Source organism: Helianthus annuus, chromosome 4 (genome assembly GCF_002127325.2).
Source record: "Helianthus annuus cultivar XRQ/B chromosome 4, HanXRQr2.0-SUNRISE, whole genome shotgun sequence".
NCBI lineage: Eukaryota > Viridiplantae > Streptophyta > Magnoliopsida > Asterales > Asteraceae > Helianthus > Helianthus annuus.
In genome coordinates, this window is record NC_035436.2 from 141,009,220 (window position 1) to 141,021,126 (window position 11,907).

General features: G+C 40.2%; 1 protein-coding gene across 1 annotated transcript; it reads left to right on the forward strand.

The window, feature by feature from the left end:
- The first annotated feature begins 306 nt into the window (after window positions 1-306).
- LOC110936546 (chloroplast envelope quinone oxidoreductase homolog) lies at window positions 307-7,699 on the forward strand. The gene is made up of 4 exons (XM_022178955.2): window positions 307-543; window positions 1,431-1,572; window positions 1,694-1,785; window positions 6,877-7,699. Exons 1-4 carry the CDS (start codon window positions 478-480, stop codon window positions 7,564-7,566), a joined length of 990 nt encoding a protein of 329 aa, XP_022034647.1. The 5' UTR covers window positions 307-477; the 3' UTR covers window positions 7,567-7,699.
- Window positions 7,700-11,907: the final 4,208 nt, after the last annotated feature.

The following is an 11,907-nucleotide window of genomic DNA, read 5'->3' on the forward strand; positions in this document are numbered from 1 at the left end:
GTGTACCAACGTGTAACTCTTCGGATCGTATCGAGTTTGGTTACATTGACTTTAATTACGATCGGACGTGTACATATCTCCAACACGTCACCCTTACTGATATTCGTTGTTATGGTTTTTGATCGATGTAGAACAAACAAATCTTTGTTTTTTTTTTTTTTGGTTTTTTCTTTGCTGATACCGTATCGATATCTCGATAAATCAAACCGATACCAACCAAATTCCAATTATAAATCCAGTTAACATTTAAAAACATTTTTTTGTTTTTCAAAATTTATATTCAATTATGGTATTTTGGTGGATGTGAGTTGGTCACGTCGAACGACAAACGCTAACAGTTAGCAGTGCCATCAACGCCTTTATATATCATCACAACCGTAACGTCGACGATAATGCCTATTCCTGCCGTTCCCTTCACACTTTGTTGCCGGCTGAATCCATTGCTATTTATCTCATATTAGCTGTACCTAAGTAATTATGGCGGATAAGCATATGCGCGCGCTTCAGTATGATTCCTTTGGAGGAGGAGCTGCTGCTCTTAAGGTCTAATTCTTGTTTTTTTTATGTTAAATAATAAATTTGTTTGACATTGTGTGAATAGAGTCTGGTTATTGTGTGTGTACTATTTTTTGTTTGTAATAGCTTTGAATCTGTAGCTGTTTGTTGTTGATTGATTATATATAAACCCTTGATAGAAACGGGAAGTGATGGTTATAAATACACCAAAACTTGGGTTTACGAGCAGAATAAACTTGATTAAGCTGAATTGATTTGAAATTCTGTGAGTAGATTGTGGTTATTGTGTAGTCTTTGTTGTTTTTATTATTGAGTATAAAAACCCTAGATAGTAAGGAGCAGTTAACATGTGAATATGTGATTAACAAGTTTCTTATCGGCAATTTAGCAGTGTTCAGGGTCTGGTTTGGCCTATATAGACCCAAAACTCCAGGCTGAACAGCCAACTACGGATTTAGGGAACAACAAACAAACCGGCTGGGTTGGGCGAACCAGTCGGCTTCACCGGTTTGACGGTTTAATTGTTCAGTCTTGGCAGTTTGAACTGATTTTTTTTAAATTCATTAATTATTGTAGTATTATTTTTAAATGGTTAGATTGCTGTTGACTATAATATATACATAACTACATATTTCAAAAGTGGAAAAAATATGTGTAATTAATAAATGTTAAACAACCAGTCTGGTTTACACGACCATTTTCCAAGTTCCAAACTAACAGTTAAACCCAAAACCGTCATAACCGAACCATTTGGATATCAATCCGGCCAAGCAACCCAACTTGCTTTGGTTTGGGCATTTCGGTCGGTTTCAACGGTTTATCATTTATGAACGCCCTTATAGCAATGCATCATGCAACTTAAAATTTAGTATGTTTCATAACACAAATGTCACATGCCCTTTTCTTTTGTATAGCATGTTGAAGTTCCTATTCCTAAGCCAAGTAAAGGCGAACTGCTTTTAAAACTCGAGGCGACTAGCATAAATCCAGTCGATTGGAAGATACAGAAAGGCATGTTACGCCCTCTGTTCCCACGCAAATTCCCTTGGATACCAGGTGTGTGAACCTAACCACATTTTTTGGTCATATATATGGCACCCCGTATATTCCTGCACAATTTGCTTCTGAAATCTTGAATCCCTAATTATTATTATTAATTATTATTATTTTGCAACAGCCACTGATGTAGCAGGAGAGGTGATAGATGTTGGACCTGGAGTAAATAATTTCAAAGTTGGTGATAAAGTTGTATCCATGCTTGACGTTTTTGTAAGTTACATATTTACACTCCACAGCCCGATTCTTGTTGTTCTGTTTGCAGGTGGCAATTTCGACCCATTTACTTATCAAATCAGGTTATATATTATCTCTGACTGGTCAGATTAAAAGGCTAGTAAAAAAGGAAAAGGTCTATCAAATGAGTCCCATAGTGTTATTTTAATGCATAAAGCCACTTCTATCTTTTTAGTAAGAGTAAGTTTCTTTTTGAGTCTCTGAGTTTTGGTGGTTTTAACTACTTGAGTTCAAAATCAAAATTTTTAGCTATCTGAGTGTAATGACTAAATAAGAAACAGGGTAATTGATAGATGATTTCTATTGATAACTGAAGAATGGGAGATGGGAAAAACAGAGTTACAGAAAGGAGATGAGAAAGGAAATGTGATCTGAGATCTAACAAATTGCCTACCTCATTATCACACCATAATTACTTAAATACCCTAGTGCAACTAATTCTGTTATGGCAAGGCTGACGTGCCTCCCATAATGTGGTCCTCAAATCTCTTGGGTTGCACTTTTACCCTTTCACTCCTTCTTGTTTGATGTGAATTTATTGTTTGTACCTCATTTGTAACCTGATGGCATATTGGATTCATAACAATACCCGCCCCATTAGAATCAACCTTGTCCTCAAGGTGAAGGTTTGGAAACTGATGGTGAAGCTGGTTCGTGTCTTCCCAAGTAGCCTCATCCTTGGTGAGACTCTCCCATTGAATAAGGCTTTGATGAACCGTTAATACGGTGTAATTCTTTCCAAAAATCAGTCATAAAGCGAGCATCGCGATCGGTGACTATAGAAAGCGGAATACCGTGTAAACGAATGATCTCGGTAACAAAGACTGCTGCAATCGTATGGCTGTTGAAAGTAGAGGGTAAGGCAATAAAGTGTCCGTATTTTGAAAGTCGATCAACCACCACCATTATAACTGTTTTCCCTTGCGAAACCGGCAAACACGTGATAAAATCCATAGCAATATCTTCGAATACTGCATTCGGAATGGGAAGTGGCTGAAGTAAGCCACCCGGGGACAAAAAGGAAGGTTTAGTTTGTTGACATACTTGGCACTGGGCAATAAAGTCTTTAACATCATCCTTCATATGCTTCCAATAAAAAGTGGCAGATAACCGTTGATATGTACGCGTGACGCCCGAGTGGCCACCCATTGCTGACGAATGAAATTCGAGAAGTAATTGGTGGCGTAGAGCGGAATTCTTTGGTACCAACAATCGTCCCTTAAACAACAACAACCCATCTTTCACCGAGTAATCAGAAAAATGGGTCGGATCAACGAGATAACGTTGAAGCAAGGCTGCCATTTCAGGATCAGCACGAACAGCAGATGCGAGGTCCTGCAACAAGGTAGGAACCGGTGCTGAAATGGCCATTATATGGCCTAAGGGAACTCGAGAAAGGGCGTCGGCAGCACTGTTTTGTTTTCCGGGACGGTAAACAATATCAAAATCAAACCCCAAAAGTTTACCGAGCCATTTTTGTTGTTCGGGAGTTTGAATAACCTGATCTTGAAGGCGCTTTAAGGATTGTTGGTCGGTGATTATGGTGAACTTGTGGCCCAATAAATATTGACGCCATTTAGCAATAGCTTGCGTGATAGCATACATTTCCCGATGGTATGTCGAAGCTTGTTGCATTCGAGGGCAAAGCTTTTTACTAAAATAAGCCAGTGGATGTTTTTCTTGGGACAAAATTGCTCCAATCCCAGATCCGGAGGCATCGGTTTCAATGGTAAATGGTTTAGAAAAATCGGGAAGGTGAAGAATAGGCGTGGAACTGAGGAGGTGCTTGAGTTGAGTAAAAGCTTGCAAGGTTTGTTCAGTCCAACAAAAAGCATCTTTTCGTAATAAATCGGTGAGGGGTCCGGCAACGGAAGCATAATTCTTGATAAACCGACGGTAATAACCGGCAAGGCCCAAAAAACTACGAACCATTTTGACATTTTGAGGTATAGGCCACTGTTGGATGGTACTAATCTTATCGGGATCGACTGCCACACCGATAGAAGAAATAACATGGCCTAAGTAAGCCACTTGAGTTTGCCCAAAGATACATTTAGAGAGCTTGGCTACCAAACTGTGATCTAACAGTAGTTGGAGGGTAAGAGCAATGTGATGGAGGTGATCATCCCACGTCTTGCTATAGATTAAAATGTCATCGAAAAATACCAAGATAAAGCGCCGTAAAAAGGGTCGAAACACGTCATTCATAAGCCGTTGAAACGTAGAAGGGGCGTTGGTAAGCCCGAAGGGCATAACCAAAAATTCATAATGTCCATCATGAGTGCGAAACGCCGTTTTCATGGCATCCCCATTCGCGAGTCGGATTTGATGATACCCGGCCAACAAATCAAGCTTAGAGAAAAATTGTGCACCGTATAACTCATCAAATAACTCATCAATAGACGGAATAGGAAATCGATCCTTAACCGTGATAGAGTTTAAGGCACGGTAATCCACACAAAACCGCCATGTCCCGTCTTTTTTTCGAACCAATAAAACTGGTGAAGAAAAAGCACTTGTACTGGGACGAATAATACCCTGTTGAAGCATCTCATTGACCAACCGTTCAATTTCGTGTTTCTGAAAATGGGGGTATCGGTAAGGGCGGACCGAGACAGGTTGACTAGCCGGAAGTAACTCAATATGATGATCTTGAGAACGAGTAGGGGGTAACCCTTTTGGGGCAGTAAATACAGCTGCAAACTGATCCAAAAGAGCCTGTAAATCTGGTGGGTAAACGGTTGTGGTAGTGACAGTTGGAAGAAGTGTCAAGTGGTACAATTGACCAATGCCATCACTATGTACCAAGTGTTGAAACCCATGAAATTGAATGGCCTGAGCACTAGGAACATCTCCCTGCCAAATAATTTGTTGCCCATGAAGAGAGAACTCAAAAGTCGATTTGGAATAGTCGGTGATAACCGGTCCAAGAGTGGCTAACCACGAAACACCCAACACCATATCCCAACCTTGTAATGGTAAAACATAGAAATCCACGACAAGGGAATGGCCTTGAATAACCACTTCCACAGCCCGAGCCAAACCCGAACAGGGCAACCGTTCACCACTTCCAACCAAAACAGAAAATGGTTCAATCGTTTCGATAGCAAAATTCAAGAACGTAGCAATTCTGGTTTGCACAAAACAGTGGGTACTTCCCCCATCCAATAGAACTTGAACCGATTTACCTTGAACTGTACCCGTGAATCTCAACGTGGTGGAAGAACACCCCCCAGACAAAGCATTATAAGAAATGGCAGATTGAGTTTGAACTTCATCTAATTGTAATTTATCAGCCAACAGAGAATCCACACTTACCGATGATGGCGAATCCAGGGAGCCACCAGGATCAGGTGAATCCTCATCGAAGAACAGCAACTGTGGTGTAGATTTACACTTATGATCCCATGTATATTTCTCATCGCAACGATAGCAAAGCCCTTGTGCACGTTTCTGAGCGATTTCGGTGGGTGTGAGGCGACGAAACCCGACCTTCGGAGCCGTGGTGGTGGAGGAAGATGGTTTATTTTGGAAGGAGGGTAAAGGTGGAGTGGTCAACGTTGCAGGTTTAGGAGTGGGTAATAACGGCTTTGATGAGCCCAAAGTGACCCGGCCCAAGCCACGTTCAAACTGGATCCTATTCTCGTGTAGTTGGGCTTTATCCATAGCATCCTCTAGGGTTTGGGGCTGATGACAAAGCACAGACTGTTTAATGTCAGAACGTAAACCAGAAATCCAACAACTAATGAGGAACTCCACCGGTAAAGGCATCGTCCGGTTAGAAATTGCCTCAAATCGTGAACGATAGTCAGCCACGGTCGTGGTCTGAGTTAATTTTGCCAATAAACCTTCAGGTGCTTCAACATCGGAAGAACGGAAGCGTTTTGCTAGAGCGCTGGTGAACGCATCCCAGGTTGAGATCTGATTGTGTCGTTGAAGCCAATCATACCAATCAGCGGCAGAATCCTCTAAATAGAAGGAAGAGATCGTAAATCGGTCGGTCTCGGAAATATTATAGAAGGTAAAATAGCGATTGGCCTGGGCAATCCATCGCTCCGGATTCTCTCCGTTGAATCGAGCTAGATAAACCGGCGCCGGCTTATGGCGACCTAGGATACCGGAACCGTCAGATTTATCGCCTGTGGGTTTCTTCCCGGAGCTTACATCAGAACGCTTAATCAATTCGTTGATGGAGGATTGAAGTGTTGAGATAGCGTGTACAACCGTATCAAGCTCCTGTCGCATCACCTTCTGATCCTCCTGAACACCTTTGATTGATTCCTCCATGACTCGAGTTCGTGTACCATCCGCCATTGATGCAGAAGGCTAATGAAAGCACCAATTTGTAATGACTAAATAAGAAACAGGGTAATTGATAGATGATTTCTATTGATAACTGAAGAATGGGAGATGGGAAAAACAGAGTTACAGAAAGGAGATGAGAAAGGAAATGTGATCTGAGATCTAACAAATTGCCTACCTCATTATCACACCATAATTACTTAAATACCCTAGTGCAACTAATTCTGTTATGGCAAGGCTGACGTGCCTCCCATAATGTGGTCCTCAAATCTCTTGGGTTGCACTTTTACCCTTTCACTCCTTCTTGTTTGATGTGAATTTATTGTTTGTACCTCATTTGTAACCTGATGGCATATTGGATTCATAACACTGAGTGCTTGGTTTTTCACTCTGTAACTATTTGAGTCCAATTGACTTAACAGTTGCAACAATTTGAGTCCAATTGACTAACTCTGTTAGATTTTCTCAGTTAATTTTTTATGAGATGACCAAAATACCCTTACCATTGAAAATAAAAAGGAAATATAATAGTTTATTAAACATATACATATAATATATACATCAACGAAGTGTACAATTATGTTTTGGATGTATACCAAAGAATATCCGGTTTGATCCCTTGGCCCTTATAAAACCCGTCCATTTTGCCACCTTTACTTCTGATTATTATTTATTAGTATCTAGTCATTCACGAAAACAATCTTGAATTAATATCACTACGTTATTTGTTTTTATGATTATTTATTAATTAACAAAAACTCACAGAAAGGCGGAGGACTATCTGAGTATGCGGTGGGCAGTCAAAAACTAACCGTTTTGAGACCACCAGAAGTATCAGCAGCCGAAGGTGCCGGGCTACCCGTAGCTGGTCTTACAGCACTCCAAGCCCTAACCTATCACGGCGGTATCACCCTAGACAAAACCGGCCCCACCACCAACGTCCTCATCACCGCCGCTTCAGGCGGTGTAGGCCAATACGCCGTCCAACTAGCCAAACTAGGTAACATCCACGTCACCGCCACTTGCGGGGAACGCAACATAGACTTAGTTAAAAGCCTAGGAGCCGACGAAGTTATTGATTACAAAACCCCACAAGGTGCCGCTCTAAAAAGCCCATCGGATAAGAAATATGATGTTGTGGTTCATTGTGCCACTCCTATTCCTTGGTCTACTTTCGAGCCGAATCTTGGCCCGAATGGGAAGGTCATAGACATAACACCGAATGCTAGCGCCTTTTGGACTGCGGTCGTGAAGAAAGTCACTTGCTCGAAAAAGAAATTGGTCCCGAGTCTTTTGATTCCGAAAGCTGAGAACTTGGAGTACCTGGTTGGGTTGGTGAAGGAGGGAAAACTTAAAACGGTTATCGACTCGAAATATCCGTTAAGTGAGGGTGAAGAGGCTTGGGCCAAGAGCATTGATGGGCATGCTACTGGTAAGATTATTGTTGAGCCTTAGTTGAGATGTTGGACTTGTAAGTTTGTTGATGCTTATTTGTATTATATTATAATATAATATGGTTAATTTGTTAAATTCATTGTGGGACTTGAATCTCATTTATTGTGCAACTTAAATCTTCTTCATTGGCATGCAGCTTTTGCAGCAAATTTGTGATATTTATTGTAATAATCAGACCATGCGTAATGGGGCGTTTTTTTTAAAAATTTTTGCCTGAAAACGCCCTATAACGCCCCTACCCCCATTACAGGGGGCGTTATGGGGCGTGATTTTCGAAAAAAAAGCTGCCCGGCGTTTTAAAAATAACGCTTAAAATCGGTGGGGGCCACATCTTTCGACCGTTGCCTTCAACGGTAACTTTCTTTATTTTTTTTTTTTTTTTATTTTAAATAATTCCCACTATATATATTTAACACACATTTACACCATTTTTTTATACAAAACTTCACAAACTCTCCCACTTTCTTCCAACTTTTATAAAAAAAACCCACTTTCTTCATATTTTTATACAACCATGCATCCTTTCCGCCCTCCTTTTGGTGTCCCCGCTAGACCCGCAAACCCGAACACAACCCAACCGCAAACCCCATTCAACCTTCAAGACATGGACCCGAGCTTTTTAACTTACGCGGCTTTCTTAAGTGGCGCCCCTCCGTTTGTTCCTCCAAGTTTCGGCTATGGTCAAGCCGGCGGGTCTCAACCGTCACAACCCGAAGCCGAACCCGATGTGGAAGTCGTACCGGAGACGCAAATGGAAAAGGACATCGAGTTTTTGTCCAAACCTATCGACCACCTACAAGGCGATGCGTTGATCCTTGCGCAAATGCGTCGCCAAAAAATTAAAGAAAAATATGGACTCTAGATGATATTAATTTTTAATGTTTTTTTTTTATTTTTTTCAGTTATTTTTCTGTTTTTTTTTTATTTTCAGCTTTTTTTTTTCAGTTTCGGTTTTTTTTTATTTTTTTTTTAATTTTTTTTTTCAAGTAATGTAATTTTTTTTTTAAATTAATGAATGTTATTTTATGTTTTAAATTAAAAAAAAGATAATTGTGAAATGATTGTAAAATGATTGAATGGGGCATTATGGGGCGTTATACCACTACACCACTTTTTCTATAATGCCCCCATGCTGACTAGGACGCCACATGGCGCAAAACGCCCCATGGTGGGGGCATTATAGTTGATCACCACTACACATGGTCTCAGTAGATGTGTGAGGTGGTGAAATGGTCTCATTTGTGAGGTTAGGTAATGGGCTAAATTTGGTAGATTTTTAAATGAAATGAAAGAGCTTCGTTGAGCTACACCATACAATCATGACTTTGGGTCACTCTCTTTAAGTGGCCAAGTTTTGAACAGATCTAAACGGGTGAACACCGCCTACAACCATTTACGACACCCCATCGTTGTTTGACACGAACATCATTACAACGATTGTCGTTGTCACCGCCGTTGTGGTCACTTCCGTTGTTGCCACTACCTTCACCTCCCCCTCTGCAACGTGCGCTAAAGCCATGGCCCATCTGGCCGTCTCTGCCTCATAATCACAATCTCTCTTCTATGTGTGTGCCCTCTCTCATCTATTTGCACGTCTTTAACTTCAGATTTTCATCATCTCTCTCGCTCATCCATGTCATCCAACCACATCATCAACCCCCCCCCCCCCCTCTTCTCCGACGTTGGAGATAGTCTTGATGAACCAATGCTGATACTGTTTCTAAAACCATTGTGATTGTGATTTTATCATGATCAAAATCTATTTTGACATGAAGTAAAATGATATTATTAGAAAAACTTATTTTTTTTTTGACCGTGAAGTAAAAATGATATTATTAGAAAAACTTTTTTTTTTTTTGACATGTTTTGCAAGCTTAGACTAGTCTTAAACATTTTTACTCTAAATTTTTCTACTTACAAATCTAACTATTTTATTCAATTTATTATTTTTAATATTATTTTTAAATTTACTTCTCTGACATGTTAAAAGTAAAACATAGCTTTTGCTGGTAAAAAACAATTATCAGGTACAATGTACAATAAGGTCAATGGTTCATACTTCATACAAGCGGAATTGGTCAACGTTTGTTTTCAACTTTTCGTATATATTTAACCTATCCAACGTTCCTTGCATTAGTATACAAGTATGAACCATCATACCTTATTCTATTGGATTTTTTTTTTTTTTCAAACTATTCTATATAAAAGGGATCAATCAAGGCTAACTTTTATTCCTGTTTGACAAGTTTAGTTCACATTTTACATCAAGTTATAACTTTACTTTTGAGATATTATCTAAGAACTAATATATTCTTTCAATCTTTCGGCATGTTTAAAATGAAAATCACAAAAGTGACGTGTTATAAATAAGATTTTGGTAATTAGTAGTTAAAGAAAAGTTGTTGCGACTTTAAACCTCCATTTGATGGGTCTGGAGTATTTCAAATCAAACCTCTTCTAAGGGTGAGCGGGGCACCAGTGGGAAGGGGGATCGGTGACTCCATTCACCGCTCGGGAATACCGCCGCCATCGGTGCGGGAAGGTGGTGCGGGGAGAGGAATCGGGGAGAAGACACCGAAGAGGGGAGTGGGTGCGGGGAGGTGGAACGGTGGGCCCATGCTTGTAGCAACCAATCAACATTTTTTTCTTTTTTTCTTTTTTTTTTTTTTTTGAATAAAAAAACAATTCCCCTAAGAGGGGAGTGCCGCCATCAAATTGGGGTGCGAGGGGGGTTTAAGAGGGGAGTTGACGTGGCATAACCTGATTGGGTGTACGTAAGAGAGGGGACTCCCCTCTTAGGGGAGTGCCCCGCTCACCCTAATACTTTTTGTTTTTATTATTTCGTCAAAATTATGGAAGGATAATTATTTCATCACTTTCAGTTCCCGGGTCTCATTTAACAAGGGAAGAGAAAAGAAAAGAGATGAAAATATAAAAAAAATCATGTTCCTGAGTTTTTTTTTAAGGATAAGAGGTGAGGGAAAATGAGGGAAAAGGGAAAAAATTGTCCATATATTTATCCTCCCAAATTAGAGAGACTAGGAGAGAAAATATTATTAATTACTAAATTGCCCTCATATCTAATTAAAATGTTGAGTAAATTACAAGTTTTGTCCTTTATGTTTGTCTCAAATTTTAGGCGTTGTCCTTTACCTTTAAAATTGATGAGTTTTGTCCTTAACGTTTCAAAATTCTGCACGTTATGTCCTTTAGGGCAAACCCAGTTAATTTTTAATGTTTAATCTGGTCACATAGACCCCGCATAAGGGCAAATTTGTCATTTTACCCTTTCAATAAAAATATTAAATATATATTTATAAAGCTTCATCTTCTCCACTCAGTCACTCTCCCTCACCGCTCTCTCTATATCATTCTCTCTCTAAAAACACCACCTGCCACCACCATTTTCCACCCACAAAGTCGTCGCGAAAGTAGCCAACAACGAACCATTCACCGTCTTCCCAATTGACAGACATATCTCCAAAACTCTTTTCAATTCCTTCAAACCCTATATATATGTATATGTATATCTAAACACACACACCTTCTTCATCTATCTTCCTCCTTCCGATTTCAATTCCACATCAAGCAACCGCCACTGAAAAGACAACACCACTGCCGGCGATTTAACTCGACTTCAACAACCAGCAGATCTGACCCGTGGATAAGTGGTACTCCTAATGGTGGTGTTACGGTAGTGATGGGTGATCCAGTTGTTAACGGTGGTGACGGAGAGGGGTTTTTGGGTGATTGATTTGGTTTAGGGCTAGGGTTTGTTTTGATATTTGCAGGTGAAGATGGAGATGGAGATTCATGATCTAAATCAGGGTTAGGGTTTTCATGAAAATTAGGGCTTTGGATAGGATCGTCAGGTGTTGATGATGGCGGTTGCTTTTGAAGGAGGAGATTTGTGATCTGACGTAGGGTTAGGGTTTGTTGTATGATAATCAAGAGTTTCCGTCGGTGGTGTTAACAGTACGGTAACGGTGATGGTTGTTGCTTATGTTCATGGTTAAGGCTAAAGTTTTCCGGTGGTTGTTCGGTTTCTGTCGGTGGCTGTGATGGCGGTAGGAGAGAGGAAGACGGCGGTAGTGGCGGTCGGGAGAGTTTTCTGGTGGTTGTGGCGGCGAAGATTGAGTTTGTGAATTGGTGGTGGTGGTCTAGGTATTCAATGAGGGTTTTAAATAAGGGGAAAGACATGTGGGAGGTGTAATGAAATTTCTACCCTCACGTGCCCTGCATATGACTTAATTTAACTGAAAATTATAATTGGGTATGCCATAAAGGACATAACGTGCAGGATTTTGAAACGTTAAGGACAAATCTTAATTTACTAAAATA